The 18,672-nt window shown below is 42.0% G+C and overlaps 1 protein-coding gene across 2 annotated transcripts in view; it reads left to right on the top strand.

Moving 5' to 3' along the window:
• Positions 1-12,058, top strand: part of RAB3C (RAB3C, member RAS oncogene family) — a 142,272-nt gene extending 130,214 nt beyond the window's left edge. For both annotated transcript variants that reach the window (XM_050913353.1, XM_050913352.1), the window contains exon 5: positions 11,871-12,058. In XM_050913353.1, coding sequence (XP_050769310.1) covers positions 11,871-12,058 — 188 coding nt within the window. The remainder of the gene's footprint in view (positions 1-11,870) is intronic.
• Positions 12,059-18,672: the final 6,614 nt, after the last annotated feature.

The following is an 18,672-nucleotide window of genomic DNA, read 5'->3' as shown; positions in this document are numbered from 1 at the left end:
TTTCAGCCCTGGTTTATTTGAAGTCACTGAGAAAATGAATACATGTGCATTTTGGGCTGGGTTTTCAAAAGGTCAAAAAGAGCACTGGGCATTTAACCCTCCAGGAAACACAGTGTCCTGTTGAGAACAGCGTTATTGGAAAATTGTGCCTCTTTTGTGGCTGCTGACCTCTTTGAAAAGTGGGGCCTTCAATTTTATAAACAAGGTGTAATCAATCATTTCTTTAAATCTCAGTGCTGGCTTATTTCTTAAGTGTAACCCAAACAAGTGGTTTAGATCAACCAGCAATAGGCCTCATTACCTGAGAAGATCTGGCTAAACTAGTTAAGTATCTTGTGGTAGCTCCGAGTACCTCTCTCGTAACACTAACGGAATTTCACAAAAGAGAGAAGGAATGGTTGAAGAAAACCAGATCTGACCTTGAAGGGAAATTAACAGAATGTTTATGAAGACAGACTTTGTCTGGTTTCCATTTTAGCTCTTTTTTAAAGTTTGTTGTTAATGACTTAGGGCATGACACTGGCGATACCATAGCTGCAAGTAGCATACTACCTTACCTACGGTAATGGCCAGAAGTAGGTGCCTTGTGAAAGGTATAAAAGGGCAAACATACAGTGATACTTTCCCAGACTGTGGCAAATTATATTTGTGGGTCTCATGAACCAAAGGCAGTATCTTTGTATTCAATAGCCCTTTCATGATTTTTTTCCATGGACTTGTCCAATGATGTCTTTCAAACCATATAAAATCTTACCATCCACAACATCCTTTAAATATGCGCAGTTTATCTGAGTTATCTGCTTCTGCTTTGAATCGGCCACTTGCTAGTTTTATTTGATGTTTCTTCACTGTTATATTCTGAGAAACATTGAACAATTGTTTGCTGGTTACCTGCTCTGTAACACCGTTGGTTTCAGAGACCTCTATCATACCCCTCCTTTTTCTCCAGGCTGAAATTGCCAGGCTGGTTCATCATTCCAGACACAAAGACCATCTCATACCTTAGCCATTCCTTGTCACCCTATTCAGTACTTTTTGAAAGTGGTACAGCCTTTTTTTTCAGAAATTAGTTCAAGGTTGTTTAACACAATAGCATCGTTAAAAGAGTAATGTTAGAATGAGGTGAAAACAGACAGGATCAAATAAACTCAGTCGAGTCATGTAACTTTACCTCTCAGAGATATCATACCGAGAAAATATAGAAACATGACAAACCAGCCAGTAGAGAGAACTAATTAATGTAATCTTAAAAGTGACACGAGAATCACAGCAAATACATTTAAACAAGTTTGTTCACTAATCACTACCAAAAAAGGGTGTGGAACATAATGCTTATGCTATTTTGTCTCTTCAAGAATGTTTGCTCTGAGCACTACATGCATTGGGTATTGAGTGAAACCCCAATATAGTCCACACTTACATGCTTTAAAGCATTTTGGTAAAAAAGGCTTGGAACTTCTTGCAAGCAAAATGCATGCACGCTTGCCAGCTGCATTACTCACAGCTTTTCTGACATATTCATCTCATGCATCTCAGCTGAGTTCAAAGCTTCATACGTTCATAAAAGTTTGGTGTCACTTGTCAGAACAGAATAAAACGAATGACTCACAGATGGCATGAATTTCTTGGTTCCTTTTATTTGTGATCTGTAGGATATATTGTGATCTACATTCTGGCAAAGGATTAGCAGGCAGAGGTCTGCACAGAACTTTGAATAGACTCTGAGTAACTGCACATGCAAATGGACAGTTGCATATGTAGTTTGACGTACAGTTTCTCCATTTATTTATGACATTTTGCTGTGCATGCAAATTAGGTACATAATTTTATATGTGTTCTTTGGTTGTTCATGTGCTTCTGTACAACTCCTATTTGCTATGTGTCTGCTACAAATTATTTCAACACCCACTAGTTTTTAATTGCAATTGCCATTACAGAGTACATTATATCTTTAAGATTAGGGCCCCTAAGGTTACTGCAGAAGTACAATCCTGCCATAGGTCCAAACCATGCCTATTGTGCTCATGCTGCGCCAGGTACTAGGGTGGTACTGCAAGACCTGCTCCAAATGTCTGGCCACCTTTTCTGTAAGGTCCTGTTTGTCCTATCCTACTTTTTTCACTCGGGTTGGTTAAGGCTCTGGGGAACAGAGCTGTTGTATCATAGAAATGTTGGCTGGAAGGGACCTCTGGTGATCATCTAGTGTGATGTCCCACTAAAATCTACCTCTGGCTCTATGTTCTGTCCAGCAGTTGTCAGGGCAGTGCCCTTCCCATCAGATTTTCTGTGCCTCCACGTTTCTTACACTCTGCCACCCAGGGTCACCCGTGGCTGGGGCCATCCAGCACATCTGAGCATGCCTTAGGGTGCACTCACCTGCTTTCTAAATGTGTCCTGGCACACTCTCTCCCAGAGGCCACCAACCAATGTCAGAAAACAAAAGGAAACAGGCCCTTTCTGGGTGAGCTCTCACATTCCCTTCTGCAAGAGCTGGCAGAAGCCAGCCCTCACACTGCATTCAGGGCACCTGCAAAGGGCTCTGAATGCTACATGCCCCAGCATCAGCACTGCCCAGGGCTTCAGTGTGCCTCCACAGCTTGTCACTCAGAGACCTAGTCATTTTACCCCTCAGATTTTAATACGTACCTTATTTTGGATATTTTGGGATGTTTTTCCCCTCTCCATCCTTTCTCTTTCATCTCTTTTGGGTCCTTTCTTCCTTAAAGTCTGTATTTTCAGCTTTTTCTTTCTTTCCTTCTCTTGATTCCCAGTGCTTTGAAAATAAATTCCACCAAAAATGAGAAGAAAATTTCTCACTTCAAACCAAAATCACCCTGCCTTGCCTATTTTGTTTTCATTTTTCTTGGCTCAGGCATGTGTGTACGTAATGGTCATGCTGGGGAGATGCCAGAGACCTGATTCAGGGGTGATTAGATTTCTTCAAATTAAACCCATTTAGCACCCCAGCAAGCCTGAAAGCAGAGCATTTGTCAGTGACGTGTGCTTATACAGGGTGCAATTCGGCATCCAGCACTTCTGTGTGATCTGACCAAGCCTGCAAGACCAGGCCTCCTGCTGACATGGGGCAGGAACATGACTGGTTTCTGAATCCTGCCAGGGCTGGGGCACAAGACAGCAGGTCCCCAGTGTCAGGACTGGAGCGAACCTTCACTTGCCTTGGGGTATGAGCTCTGGAGGGTAATGTGTACATTAGGCATCTGTGTGTACACTGGAGGTATTAGGCATCTGTGAGTTTAGGCAGCAGCTGAAGAGGCATTTTAGGCCATTTTTGGCATCTAAATCGGGAATCAAGTGGAACTTGGCACCTCAGCACTCAGCTTGCTAGAACAGCAAGTTCTGTTTTGCCTCCGTGGCTGGCTGGAGGCCGTGGTGCAGAAGGCAGGGTCACCAGCAGCTTTGAAAGCGTGGACATACGGCTGCGCCTAACTTTGCATTAAAAATGAATATAATTGGGTTGTGCAGAAACATGCCTGGTCATAGTTCCATCCTTTACTGTTTTTTAGCTCTTTTTAAAGGGCAAATGTTAGTGCCAGAGGAAGGAGGCAGACTGACAGCTCTGACAAACACCAGAGTCTTCTGTTTAGTTACAACACACACAGGGTACTGGCAGAGCAATTAAAGGCTCCTGTCCCCAGGATGTTTTTTTACAGGGCAGAAATGCCAACCTGCCATTGCTTTCACACACTTGGAGCTGCATTACAAGAGAGTTACTTAATGACAATGAGAAGCAAGGGATTGTGTTTGCTCAATAAATGTCTTGTGTAAACAAAGAGGAAAAAATGTCTTTGCCAGGAATCTAATTTATTGCCCAAATGCACTCATTTAAAAGGTATCTGGAAGGCACAATCAAAATCAGTACAACTGGAATTTATATGGAAACCTCCTGTTCTGAAAGACTGGAAAAGGTGTTTGCTAGAGCATTACCAGTAACTGCCCCTCAAGTCTGTCCATTCTGTCACAGCTAAGAGTCCCCCTTTAGCTTTTTTTTTTTAATAAATTTGGCCATCCTAAAGGTTGGATAAATATCTTAGCATTTCTGCTAACAATCTTTACACTAGCTCTATCCAGAATGGTGCTAAAGCACTGCTCTTCACTGAGGTAATATTAGCAAAGTCCTATTTTGTGGCTTAATGCTGTTTTAATACTTCTCTTAACACAGTCCAGACCTTGGACTTGTTTGGACAGCAGAGGTCCCATCCAACTGGTCTACAAAGCAGAGCACAGTGTAACCTGATCTGCTACCATAGTTGCAGGTGTAGGAGATCCTTTGAAGAACAGCAATGGTCACCAGCTACTTTCAGCGCAGTTTCCTGGGAGAGATGACCTTTGCAATCATGCCACGTGTGTCTGTCTCTTTGAGAGAGAGGTAGAGGTCTCAAAGATATTAACAGTTCTGAGGAAGTGGACTTGTGAGCAGAGGGAAAGGTCTTGCAGTCGCATTGACTGACAGCCTGCAACGTGAACGCAAACCTTATTAGATACTATTCACAGCAGGCAAGAAGGTAAGTTCTTGCCAGTGCCCCCTCAGAACTGCCCACAGGATGCAAATCCAAGAAAATAAGGCATCATTAGCTCCTTTCCTTTATATATTACGACATTGTTAAATGATTCATTCCCATGGCTTCCTAGATTTTGCCTTTTGTACACCACTGTGTTACAAAGGGAGCAGCTTCCTGAAGCCACTTCTTGCTCTGACGTTGCAGTCTCCTACTACTCCTCAAAATACTGGATTGAACAGGGCACTGGCAAGAGCAGCACTAAGGATCACAGTGCAAGCTTGTCTTCAAGGAAGGATAGGTATTGCAGGAACACACCTTTGAGGACATCTGTTAAACATAACACCAGGGGTGGTAAATAAAATTGTCTTGGTTGTGGACAAACACTCTGAAACCAGGTGGTCTTCCTGATCAGCGGGTGAAACATTAACATAGCTCTTGTCGGTATTGTCTGTGGAATTGTGCTTAAAATTTGCTAGCTAGTGTGTCCTCTTGAGGTCAGATTTTCTCAGGAAGATGAGAGGGTGCAGAATGTTCTTCCTTTTGCATATGGCTCTCCTCTCTCGTTTTTTTTCTTCCTTATTTTTTGAAAGCAGGCATAAACAAGTGTTAATGAGCATTGATGAAGGAGCCTCTGCAGAGCCAGGACAAGTGTGAGGCAGAGAGGGAACAAAGTCAGTAATTCAGGCTGTTTATGTGTTTCGGGGCGGCTATCTAAACTGCTCTGTGTGCATTATAGCTCACCAGGTGAACAACAGCACGATGCTGCTGTCCTGGCTGGTCCCTGCTGCTGTGGTGCTCTGTGGGGGCTGCTGAGGGTTTGCCAGCTTTCTTTGAGTCAATACTATTGGGAAGAAGGTATACAAGGGAAAGAGACATAGTGTAAGGACAGCAAAGGGAAAACTGAATTAAACACAAAAGAGGCATTTAAATTAGAACAACCTGATGCATGTTCCATACACATTGTTCATATGTTCAGGCAGCACTTTGATATTTTGGATTTTCTCAGTTTCAGCTCTGTTCTGCCTTACCTACCCACTTGCCTCTTGGGCTTTGTCATGTGTTTGCAGCAATTTGCTCTGCCCAGTCTCATCCACATCGGCAGTACAGATCACCATGGGTGGTGAGAACATGGTGTTCTTTGAGCTCTGCTGCCCTCAGCATCACCACAGAGTTGCCTCACTTCAGGCTTATACTCACATGGAAAATCTTTTCTCTTCATTAATAATATGCAGTGGAAAAAAACCTGAAGAAAGCATTAAAAGGCATAGATCTGAGGCCCTCGTACACAGGCATTTTAGAAGCTTAGGGTGTTGTCATGGTTTAACCCCAGTCAGCAACTAAGCACCACGCAGCCGCTTCCCCCTTCCCCCTCCCAGTGGGGTGAGGAGGAGGAAAGGAAAAAAAAAGCAAGCCAATTCACCTACTGTTGGTCCCTCCTCGTCTTTCCAGTCCATTACTGCCAATGCATTGGCATACGACGATGGTGCGCTTCGTACAAACTTCCGCCACATGGGTCGTGCGCACTGGACTTCATCTGGATCTGTGGGTAACTGCCCATCGTCTGGGTCATAATAAACCATCTCCCGCACGGCTAATTCCCTCAGGTACTGGATACCTCTCTCCATGGTGGTCCACTTGCCTGGTTGACGTACAACATCTTCCTTGAAGGGCTACCTTTCCCTCACGCCCGACAGAAGTCACCTCCAGAGGCTGAGGGCTTGTGGTTTTTTTCCAATTGCCTTGTCAATACCTCCTTCCCTAGAAAGGGATCCCAACTGCTTGGCCTCCTTACCCTCTAATTCCAAGCTACCGGCCCCGTTATCCCAGCATCAGAGCAACCAGGTGATGATGTGCTCGCCTGGACAACGGCTGAAATCTTTTTGCATATCTCACAGCTCACTCGGGGATAGGGATCGAGTGATTATCTCCGGTTCTGCCTCTTCCTCCTGTTCTCGTGATGACCCTAGTTCACCTTCACCCTTTGCTAAGCGAGCTGTCTTTTTTGAGTATTTCTTCTTCTGTACAGGGGCAACTGGTACCGGCATGGGTTGGTTCTCTGGTTCAGCTGCAGTGCCTGTCACAGGCGTTGCAGTAACCGTAGTGCCTGTCACGGGGGTCAGAGGGGCTGCAGTGCCTGTCATGGGGGTCGAAGTGGCTGCAGCATCTGCTGCTGGGATTGGAGTGGCTGCAGTGTCTGTCGCTGGGGTCGGAGGGGCTGCAGTGCCTGTCGCCGGGGCTGGAGGGCCTGCAGTGGCTGTCATTTTGTTGTCAGATCCAGAGACCTTCGCTTCCCCTTGAACAGTGTTGAACAGGGCTCAGTAGGCATGAGCCAGGCCCCAGCACATTGCAGTGATTTGTGTCTCCCTGGAATTGTCGGGGTGACAGCATACTTTTTCTAAATGTTCTACTAGTTTTTCAGGATTCTGCACTTGTTCAAGGGTGAAGTTCCAAAACACTGGAGGTGCCCACCGTCCTAGGCATTTACCCATGCTACCCCACACTACCTGCCACTCATAACTCTGCAGCTTTGGGGCAGATCTCTGGGTGGTCCTCTTAAATAGTTGTCTAACCCTAAACAAGACCTGAACCACATTCAGGAACAAGCTAGTTCCTAGCAATAGAACCATGTTAGTTTCAACGTTCCAAAGATATTAAAAATTTTCAGAATTCTCAAACATTACTGTAATTAGCCTGGAGGAGGAGGGGAAGGTGAAGGAAGGTGTCTCCCCCATAGATTGGCTCTCTGAGGAGAAAAGGTAAAGGGTGTAATTATTAACAGTTTCCGCTAGATAGCTCCCAAAGTACGGAGATAACGGCAATGCTGAGTACAAATACCGGATTAGTCCCACAACCGATAATTTTATCGTACCATAAACCAGTGTTACATAGTACAGCAAAGCGAAAACCTTAATCCACCTCACCTTATGGGTGATAAGCAGCAGCACAGGGACTACATACAGCAAGTGAGGTGATACATAACACAACTCTAAGAACGAACGCCACAACTCTAAGAGCCAATAACCCAACATTGTGACCAGCGACTACTAAACTAATACAATACAACAAATAACAAATTCATTTTAACACGTTCTGGTCAGATCTGTTGTTATCTCAACCCTTTACGCCCCACGTTGGGCGCCAAAAGGCTGTCATGGTTTAACCCCAGCCAGCAGCTAAGCACCACGCAGCCGCTTCCCCCTCCCCCCTCCCAGTGGGGTGAGGAGGAGGAAAGGAAAAAAAAAGGTAAACTTGTGGGTTGAGATAAGAACAGTTTAATAACTAAAGTAAAATATAATACTAACAATAGTAATAATGAAATATAATAATAATAATAGTAATGAAAAGGAATATAACAAAAAGGAGGGGGGGGGGAGGAAAAAAAAAAACAGTGATGCACAATGCGATTGCTCACCACCCGCTGACCGATGCCCAGTTAGTTCCTGAGCCGCGATCCACACCTCCCGCCCAACTGCCCCCTGTTTATGTACTGGGCATGATGTTCCATGGTATGGAATACCCCTTTGGCTAGTTCAGGTCAGCTGCCCCGGCTATGCTCCCTCCCAGCTTCTTGCACACCTGCTTGCTGGCAGAGCACGGGAAACTAAAAAGTCCTTGGCTTAAGATAAGCGCTACTTAGCAACAACTACAACCTCAGAGTGTTATCAACATCATTCTCACACTAAATCCAAAACACAGCACTGTACCAGCTACTAAGAAGAGAGTTAACTCTGTCCCAGCCGAAACCAGGACACGTGTCTAAGCACTATTAGTAAAATAATTGCAAGATGAGTCAGGAGGAGAGGAGAGGTCACGGGGGGAAAAAGGTCTGCAAAATATTCCATAACAAAATGGAAAACAACCAGAATTCAGGTGTTTATTCCAAGCACACTCTGCAAGGAAAAATGCTCCGTTTCTCTTTGAAACTGCTCCACAGACAGAGTTTCTGTTACACAAACAAAAGAAACACCACTCTAATATATTGGGATCTTTTGCATAACGTAACACTCGTGGGGAATTGAATCCCCTGCACAAGACAGTCAATTGCTTTCCAAATGACAACAGGAGCCTCTGTTGCAAGGGTCTTTGCAATGTCTTCAGCTGGATCAAATGAGACTCTCTGAACTCTTGTTCTGCTGAATTCTTGTAATCCAGCTGGTCCCATGTGCCCACTACATACCATGATCCTTTGGCAGTGATTACTTGAAACTGTGCAGAAAGTATCTCTTAACTGTCTTAACTGGCTTCAAAAGACCGTTCTGTGCGACCATATCTGCATCTGCAAGAACAGTTTCCACAGACAATCTACAAGTGTCTTGCCTATGTGCAGCTGAATCCATTCTACAGTAGGAACTGCCGGGGGGGAGCCCACCAGCATGCCTTGTTCTCTACTTAGGATGTTTATCAGCACATTTAAGCATACAAATAGTTCCTATCAGATGGCCTATGAACAGCAAGGTCTGCTTGGGGGAATCTCCAGGACTGTCCAAAATTCCCACCTGTACAGTTCCTGTAAAAAATAAAGCAAATACTTTGTTGTGGAGGCAGCTGGGAGTTCAGTCACTTTCTCACAGGTCAGTGCATTGTCTCATCTATGCAGGGTCTAGCTGGAGAGGTCCTGGATCACCCAGGCAATTAATGACTAAGTTGATGGGATGTGTATAGAGGCATAGCCTGATACCCAGCTACACCACTACTGTGACTGCAATTTCCTTCTTATATCAAAATCGTAACTGAAATTCCTTAGATTTCACCACAGCGGTAGTGTCTATTTTTATTTTGTTTGAATAAATATGTTTGTGCTTGAACACTCTGTAAGCCTCTATTTTGCTTGGAGAATGGGTGCCTCTAAGTGTTTCGTGGTGTTCTTATGCAGAACATCCTCACCGTGGTAGTAAGCCTGTTTTCTTGATCCTGTCCATGTTACAGTATTTCCTGACATGGATCTCCTCTCTTCTTTGTGACTCTTTTCCTTTCACCTTCTGCTTTTCTCTGTCCAGATCTCTTACCTGCCTGTCATATCTGCAATTTCATGATCATCTCATGCGCCAGTTACTCTGTCTTATCTGTAAAAACTGCTCCCCTCATAAATGTCCTTAAGATTCATTCTTCTTCCTGTTGTCTTCTCCAAGGATTTGGTGTGCCACTTCTCAGGCATCCTTTCATTGTCCCTCAACCCTTCTGCCCTCTGGTCCTGCTTGTTCCTCTTTGGAACGTCTGCTTTCCTCCTGCTTCCTGAGGAGCAGACACTAACAGTTGTGGAAGGATCTGACTGTGTTGCTGTGCTAGAGTTGCAGCCAGGTTTCAACACAGAGCCCTGAAAATGTGGAGGATCTTCCTTCCTGCAAGCAGTCCCCAAGCAATCTGAATAGTCTTCTCCCACATGGAGCTCTGCAGGAGGGCTGAAGCCACCAGCAAGTGAGGCTACACTGGCTTTCCCCATTTTCCTTCTAGTTTAGAACAGAGGAGACATGTAAGCCAAGCTAAACTAAAACAATGCCATGTAGATTCAAACCTCCTCCCAGCATACGATTTCTGTAGACGGTCTTTTATTATGCACAGTTTTCCTGCTTTCCAGAGAAATGTGGAAAGGAAAAGTTTTCATGGCAATGTATACTCATACCTGTGAGGTTATCCTTACACTTCTTGCTGATATTAATAGAAGTTGTATGACCAAATCCTTGTACAATATTTATACCTCTTATTATCTAAACTACCTATGAACACTAACTTTGACCTGTGTTTAGCTCCTATGCATTTAAACAATTTAGCACTTTGTGACATTTCAGCACAGGGCACCTTATGTAAGTTAAAAATATGAAGAAAATTCAGAACAGAGAGTTAAGTTTTTGCATTGGTTATTAGTGCATGCTGGGATATCATGCCAAGCTAAATATAATTATCTACTGTAATTCTAGGCTAGTACTCAAACATGCAAAAGCTACATGGTAAGCAGTTACAGGATTGAATGTGCACATTAGATCTTGTTTAGATGGCATATTGAATCCATAGTACTAATGTGATCAAAGTAGTTGCATTTAAATTTCAAGTGGTGTTTTGAAATAGAAGATTAGCCCATTCACTAGAAAACACACACAACATTAAAAAAAAAAAACACAAAAAGCTGTTTTCTGCTCTTCTCCCAAGAGTTTCAAGTGACTGACATTTTCTTACTGGGATTTTTACCGTAATTAAAGATAGTGGTAGTTGCACGTTGTTGTTCAGATTTAATCAGAAAGAATCAAAATAGTTGTGCAAAGGCTAAGCCACTTCTGTAAAATTACCAGTGGATTAGACGTTTTGTAAACTGTTTTAATATTGAACCCTTAGGTAGTGGAAAGACAGAAGTAGGAGAAAGTTTTAAATTACCAGGGAACCCTCGGGTGAGCAATGTGGTAACTGTGGAAAAAGGTGGAGCATGGGGGAAAAGGCTTAGAAAACAAACAAATTAAAAAAGACAAATATTTGGCAAAGGAAGCAAGAACATGGGAAGAGCCAGCGCTGGCAGAAACCTGCTGGATTGCAGGCTGACCAGCAAGTTGCAAACCTGGCCCAAATGAAGGAGGCAGATGTGGGAGATGACGCATGGGACAAATGGGGGCAGAGAAGAGAGCTTAGGAAAGCTGGCTCTGCTCCATAAAGGTTTCCAGTGTCCCTTCCAGGTTAAGGATAGCTCTGATTTTTGCCTTTGGGGTAGTTCGCTGGGAATGGATAAATAAAAAGTCCTTCTATATAAATTAATTAAGGAAGTTTTCTTCCTTGTGTGCATTTGTGTATTTTTTTATTAGTTTGTTTTGTGGGGTTGGGAGTTCCTTTGGTCCCATGGATTCACCTCTAACTTAAGTAGATATCAAATTGCAGAAATCTTTCCTTGTCTTGCTTGATTTTTACCTGGTTATTTCCAAACACAGTTGTCTGTTTTGGCACCAGGTTAATGACACGATATAAGTGGCTGTTTCCAGCTCAATAATGCTCAGAGGAATATAATAGAGATGGAGCAGTACATTGTTCCTTCCCAAAGGCTGGATATATAGGGCATTTCTAAAATAATAATACTCTCAAACTGGTGTCAATTTTTAGATTAAACTGTTTTAAAGTAGAATTTGTCTAAGGGAATGTATTTGGGCCAGTCCTGATTTTATCTGCCTTGGTATAAAGCAAATAGCGCTAGTGTACTTACTCTGATTGTGTTACAATTTTAACTGCTCTTCCAAGATCACTCTTTTATATGTGTGCTCTCACATGTTTGCTTTCTGAGTGTCTTTCCACTCTTCCTTGCCCAAGAGAAGTTTGTTTATTTATTGGAGCTACTGGAATATGCATCGAACATAAACACGTTGTTTATTTTCTTAGGATTTGAATTTTTTGAAACAAGTGCCAAGGACAACATTAACGTCAAGCAGACGTTTGAGCGACTCGTGGATATCATCTGTGACAAAATGTCAGAAAGTCTGGAGACGGATCCCACCATTGCTGCCAGCAAGCAGAACACACGGCTAAAGGACACCCCTCCTCCACAGCAGCCCAACTGCGGCTGTTAATGCAGCTATCAGCAAAGGCAGAACAGTGTGTTCTGTTGCCAACAGAGTATTTATGAATGGTCTATATGCCTCTATTTATACTGTCTTATTAATTTATTTGGGAGAAAAGTCTTTTATTTTACATCAGCAGCTGGTCAAGTATGCATATGGAGATGGAGAAGTTATTAGTTTGAAAGGATGATCCATTTTCAGCATCTGGCTTTTGCATGCAGGATGGCTATTAGTTTCTCTTTTCTTTTTACTGTTTTACATTACACTTCAGCTGGTGCCGTGTCCTCAGACCACATTTGCCTAGAATTGACTCTTGCTTCATCAGTTTCAAATTATATAGTTGAATCCCTTAGAGTAGTGGCCAAGGTGTTTTAGAATAAGCTTCCTGATGCCACTTATATTCTCTCCTGATTGAAAATCAATTTTGAAATATTCCTCTAGTGAGCCAATCCCTCATTCTGTCCAGATCATTTGTATAAGGGACACTTCCTGGAGCGTATTGCCTTGGCAATCTACACTCATTATGTTACACATCATGGCTGATTGGAAATTGCAGAAGTTAGAAAGAAGTTAGTTCCTGGACCCAAAGCCACCAAACTTCCCTGTGAGTTTCCAACTGGATGTGGGTATTCAGTGCAGACCCTTGGAGATGTTAGGTACTTCATCCTGTTTGGATAGCTAGTATGTTTACATTTTCATGGGAGCTGCATGTCTACCTAATACCTTTCTGAAACTGGACTTAATTTCTTATTCCATCATTACAGAGATCCTGGTAGTACCTACCCCAGTAGTGGAGGGCTGACTAGCCCTTTCCATGTCTACCTGCATGAGATATCAAACACACAGTTCTATATTACCCCTGACAGAGCCAAATCCATTACGCTCAGTTGTTCACAGCCAAAAACTGTCTTGTCGTGTTGCTGTCAAACCTGCATACTTAAGTTTTCAGGAATCTCATCTCCCATTCAGTCACTGAACCATCACCACACTGGCTACAAATGCCCATATTTTACTCAGACCTATTGCAGAAGTGCTGCTGGTGTCAGTGAACTGGAGTTTGACCTCATTTTTACTTTGATGAGGATATCTATTTTGGCAAGACAATCAGAATTTCACAAGATTTTTAAGAACTTTAGGAGTAATAAAAAATTGTCAACATTTCTAGTGTTAGGCTGAATACATTCATAAGATCAGCAAAAGGCTGTGAAAATAGCAGAATAAAGTACACAAATTCTTTTTTAATAAAGTGTTAAAAGTAGTCATATTTCACAGTTTTTAAAAGTACTCCTCTAGTAATTGGTGGCAGTTTCTTACATCTGTGCCCTGGAGTACTTTGTACAACTGCTTTACTTGCGTCACAGTGACATTTTTTAACTAAATGGCATAATTGAAGAAGCATTAACTGTTTTATTGTTCCAATTAGACAGAATTTAGGACAAGGCTGACATTTCTGAAACTGCAATGGGAAAAATCGGAAGACAAATTAAAAAAAGGAAGTAACACAAGGTACTGCAAACTGCTCAAAACTGCAAAGAAATCCCTCTACACACATTACTTTTGAAGGTAATTTTATAACTCCTGAGACACACTAAGAGAAAATGGTAACTTTTTTTTTACTGATTAAATAACCTACATACTTTGACACAGCAAAAATTACTTCCAAACAGGCATATAGACACATGTAAAATGGATATACCATCAGGGCACTACATTGGCTGCCTAACTTAAATGAATAAATGTTCTTTCTTCAGTCTGGGGTTTTAAACCATGTCTGTCCTGTTAGCTAGTTTACTTAAGCACTTGTTTTCCTAGTAGACATGGAGACTGGACTTGACTTGTTTACTTCCATGAAGAGAAAGCACTGTCCTCTTTGGGACCGATGAGCAGCCCTGGCTGCTGGAAGAGGCATGTGCTATCCCAAACACAACCCTGCCTTTCTCCAGGGATGCTGCTTTTCTCTCCCCCATCTAAGGCAGTATGTTGATAACTATGCTGAGAGACTTTCATTAATACCTCTTCACCCACTAGGTACCAGCTGGTTTGGAAAAAGAAGTGTGAGATGGTGGGCAGTTTTCCATCTTTTTCTTGTTATGTGCAGTTATTCCTGCTGGAGAAAAAGGAGCAGGGAAGCCTTGAGACAGCACTCAACTTCAGCCCTCAAGTCCTTTAGAAAAGGTTTAGGTTGTATTATTAGTCTGAGCCATCTCAGGCAAGGCAGCGAGAAGGGAGGACATAGTCACATCTTACATGAGCTTGGGCATATCCTGGATCATGCAGCATGGCCACAAGTGCAAGTATTCTGCCAGCTTTGCTCTGAGATGCTTGCTGCAAAATGGTCATCTCCTGTGCATGTCGTAACAAGGAAAAAATACTCCCAGATGCCCTTGCTACAGCCACACCTTGCTTGTATTCCATTACAATGAATTCCAGACCCTCCCTGCCTCTTTATGACCACGTAGACTCTAATCAGTGGTGGCAATACATTATTAGCATATGTCTTTTTAAACAAATTGAGTGATAGATAAATAGTTCTTTACTTAAACAGGATGAATTAATTGCTTTTCATTTTACATCAAGAGTCTGGGCAGAAGAGTAACAGCAAAATCAAAGAGGGAGAATCTCTCCTTCACATTTCTGAGATAACTAAACTCCCAGGCCTCCAACATGTCTGACCTTCTGCATGGGATGGGGAGGATGGGGGAAGTAGCTGCCAGAGTAACATTGTTCATTAGACTGCCAGCCATGTGTTGTAAGAAAAAGGCTCATGTGAAGTACAGCAGCAGAACCAGTCAGTATTTTAAAACTCCTAGGATCTTTGTATTGACACTCAGACATTGTCATAGAGTTCAGAATTAGGCAGATATTAATTTTTAAAGTGTTCACATCAAATCCTTGGAGGTTTTCAAAAGCAGACTGGCTAAAGCCCTGGCCAGACTGCTCAGACCTCTTAGCTGACACTGTTTTGAGCAGGAGGTTGGGAAGAATGACCTGCTGATGTCCCATTGAACCCAATTTATCCTATCAGCCCTTCCTCTGAAATTGAAAATGTGTGGAAGTTCAAGTAGATCATTTCTTAACAAACAGCGTTACCTACTGTTGGAAAAGTAGGCTCTGATTTTCCATCACAGGCTGGCTTTTGCAGCCACATGTTTCACAGCAATATTGAGTTTTCCGCCATAAAGTTTGGTCACATTTAGATCAGGAGCATCATGATCTCAGTACCTCTCTCAGCTGGAACCTGGCTAGTGTAGAGAAACACAAAAGACAGAAAGGCTTTTGAGAAGTAACTTACTATCCCTTCCCCAAACATTCTAAAAATTTAGTTTGAATTCTGAGGGAACTAGCAGGATTGGGATTTTCGTTCTATTTAAAATTATGCCTTGGCCTGTTCATAGAGTAGGATATCCAAAAGCAGCCTGTGTCAACCTAGTTCGGCTCCTTCAATCTAGTTTGGCTCCTATTGACTTACATGATAGAACTTCCATTTTCTTACATGCAAGTAGAGTTAGGCTGAACACTTTTGGAAATCCCTTCCCAACCTGATCAAGGGCCAAAATTTAAACAATCAATGGCTTGTTCGTCACACATATCCAATAGTCACTGATTATGAGTTGTTGGAGGACAAGCAGGATTTGGATCCCTGACCTATCCACTGGTGTAGCACAGTTCTGTCAAGAGAAAGTACCAGGCTAAAAAGAGTTATGTTTTAGTGATGGAAGAGGACTGGATCATTAAATTGAAACCTGGGATAACAATCCAAAACTACTTTCGGCCTCATCACAATTCTTGGTGAAAAAGTACTCGCACACTTTGCACTAATTTGTTGTCACTCTCAGCACAGAAATAGGATTGAATGTCATGGAGCCTTATTGGTCCAGCCACAGATAACCCCTTCAGCTGAGATTTAGGCCACTTGGTGAGATACAGCAGCTGACACACAGAGCACGTTAAATTTCTGAGAGATTACATGCCTTTGGGCAGAGGGTCCTGACTTCCATAGTGCCAGCTGAACTAGTACTACACAACCCATTTTCCAAGTTATGATCTAAACTAAAGCTTTCAGCAGCAGGCTAATCCTGTGCATGGGTAATGCACCAGCCTTATGATGCTCTGACAGTGTCTTGCTTGCTGCATGTTCAAACTAGTGCTCAGAAAATGCCTTGGGAGAACACAAGAGCACGGGATGTGACTGGTTCCTGCGGTGCCTCCTTGCACCGACCTGCCGAACAGCTAGCAAGCCCTGCTGGGTTGAACCTTCAGATGCATGTTTTCGATTCTGACAAGAGTTCATGTTCACAAGCGTTCTGGTCCTTATAGCGCAACTAACTTAATACTGTATCTTTTTGTTGTTGTTGTTGTTGGTTTGTTTAGACCTGTTTGTTTGGTGTTTGAAATATATATGAGCTAGCCTGATTTTCTGTCAAAAAATAATCTTTCTCTCTGAACAGCTGTGTATGTGACTGTTACCTGGAACTGTTTGTTCCTTTGTGCTTATACTTAATGTAATGCCTAAAGAAACTACCTGAGCAACTACATTTATGTGGCCTTTCCAGAGCACCAGTCTGAAAGATTAAATTTTCTTCCCAGTCTGCTCAGCTCTGTATATTCAGCTGTACCACCTGCACCTTCTTTATTTTAGGAATGAAGTGTTATTTCAGAGTGCACAAAATCTGCTGGATTTTGATCCTAACTTTGAGAATGCTTTCAGTTTGTTATTTTTAGGAAAAAAATAGTGGTACAAATTCTACATCTGATGATGATGCCTTTGTTTCTTCGATAGCGGCTGAATTATGCTGCATTTGCGTTCCAAAAGATGCCCCCACCCACCCCCGACTACTCTTTTCTATATTTTTTTGTGAGAGGCAAGTTTTATTACTTGCATTTTTAAGAGCATCAACTAAATTACTGTTCTGCTGATGGACAGATTCCTCCTTGGCCTGTTTCATATAGACAGACACACAGTGTATGAGCCTCGTTCTTCTTTAGGATGATAGATTTAGCGATGTGAGACCATGAGTATGTAAATCCTCATAGATAAACCCCCAGGGGGTGTAAAGCAACATGTCTTCACTTATGCCAACAGGGGAGCGAGTTGTGTTGATTTATACCATTTAATCCATACATATAGTCTCTTAATCTGACTCCAGATTCTCCAAGGTTCATCATTTGTCAAGTCTCATTTAAAGAGGCAACTTGTTTCAATTATTTGAATTATTTCTACCAGTTTTCTTTATTAAAGGGTAAATGTAGTTCACCTTTTCAATTTAAACTTTTCTTTTTTTTTCTTCTTTTCTTTTACTTTGTTTATCCATGGATGTTCTTTGAAGCAGAAATTGTAACTACACATGTGTAGTATACACATATACACAGCAGCACATCTTTGACACTCATTCAGTTCCCACTGTTACTTGTTCATGTTCAGTGCAGCCTTCCCTAAATGCCACAGTGGAATTTATCCATAAATTCTCATTAGCAGGGTAACCCCAATCAGCTGGGTTACATTTGCAGACCATAGGTTTATTATCCATGGTTCCAGAAGTCCTAATCTTCCAATAACTTCAGGATCATGCATAACATGCAGAAATGAAAGCTAGAGATTACTTACCATTTCTGCCGATAAATTTCCTTGAGTAATTCTGACATGTACCTGCAACTAGTGTTAAATTAAATGTTTGTGCTGTAACTCCTGTTTAATATTTTGTCAGTAATGTCAGATGTGTTGTGGCTCAGTTGAACTGTCAGATTGTGTAACCTATGTACTGGTGTTTGTGGAATTCAAATGTCTTAAATGTTGCATGAAAATATGTTATAAAAATAGATATGTTTTCTATTTTTGAATACCTCAAAACTGAGGAATCATGGGCCAATAAGTGCAATATTTAATTATTTACTCAGTGTATATAAACTTGTGTGAAAGGGAGAAGTGTCATGTATGTGTGATAAGCTGTTGATGATGCCTGTGTGGCTTAAGATTTCCAGTAGATGTACATGTCTTGTAGTAAAATTTATATAGTAAACACTTTACGAGTGTAGTGTAAGAATATTCTTAAGTCATTTAAACTATTTTTCATATATGAGACAATGGTAAAAAATATTTGTATGTTTACTGCAAGTGCATGTCAATTTTACTTTTAGACTTGTGAGTGTCCTTTTTGGAAATTATCATGTTACACCAACACTAGTGGGACAGCGTTTTCAGTCAGAAGATGCTTGTAACCATTTCCAAACTATCTATCTGCCTGTATTTTTAAAGCATGTTCTCCAGAAGCATTAAAAGAGCCTCCTAGAGCTCAGCAGTTATGGTAAGTTATTTATTCTTAAAGAGTCAGTTACATGCTCTGTCTGCCTGTATAATATCATGTGGGCATGTTTTCTTTAATCTGATACAGTTAACTCATAATATTTACCTGAAATACTAAATAGGAGTACCCAATACTCTTGCAGATGACTCAGCAAACTTCAGCTGGTGCCCTGAGCTAAAATTTTTGGAAACAGCTTGAAGGTCCCAGTCAAAATGGTCCAGCACAGTGGATGGTGATCTTAATTAGTCACTTCTGCCAATTAAGTTTCTTAACTTTTCTAGATCCTAAAGATGGAAGATACATCCTTAAATGCATTGACCC

The sequence above is a fragment of the Gymnogyps californianus genome, chromosome Z (assembly GCF_018139145.2).
Source record: "Gymnogyps californianus isolate 813 chromosome Z, ASM1813914v2, whole genome shotgun sequence".
In the NCBI taxonomy this organism is placed as follows: Eukaryota; Metazoa; Chordata; class Aves; order Accipitriformes; family Cathartidae; genus Gymnogyps; species Gymnogyps californianus.
The sequence above is the reverse complement of the archived record's forward strand: the minus strand, read 5'-3'. Positions and strand labels throughout refer to the sequence as shown.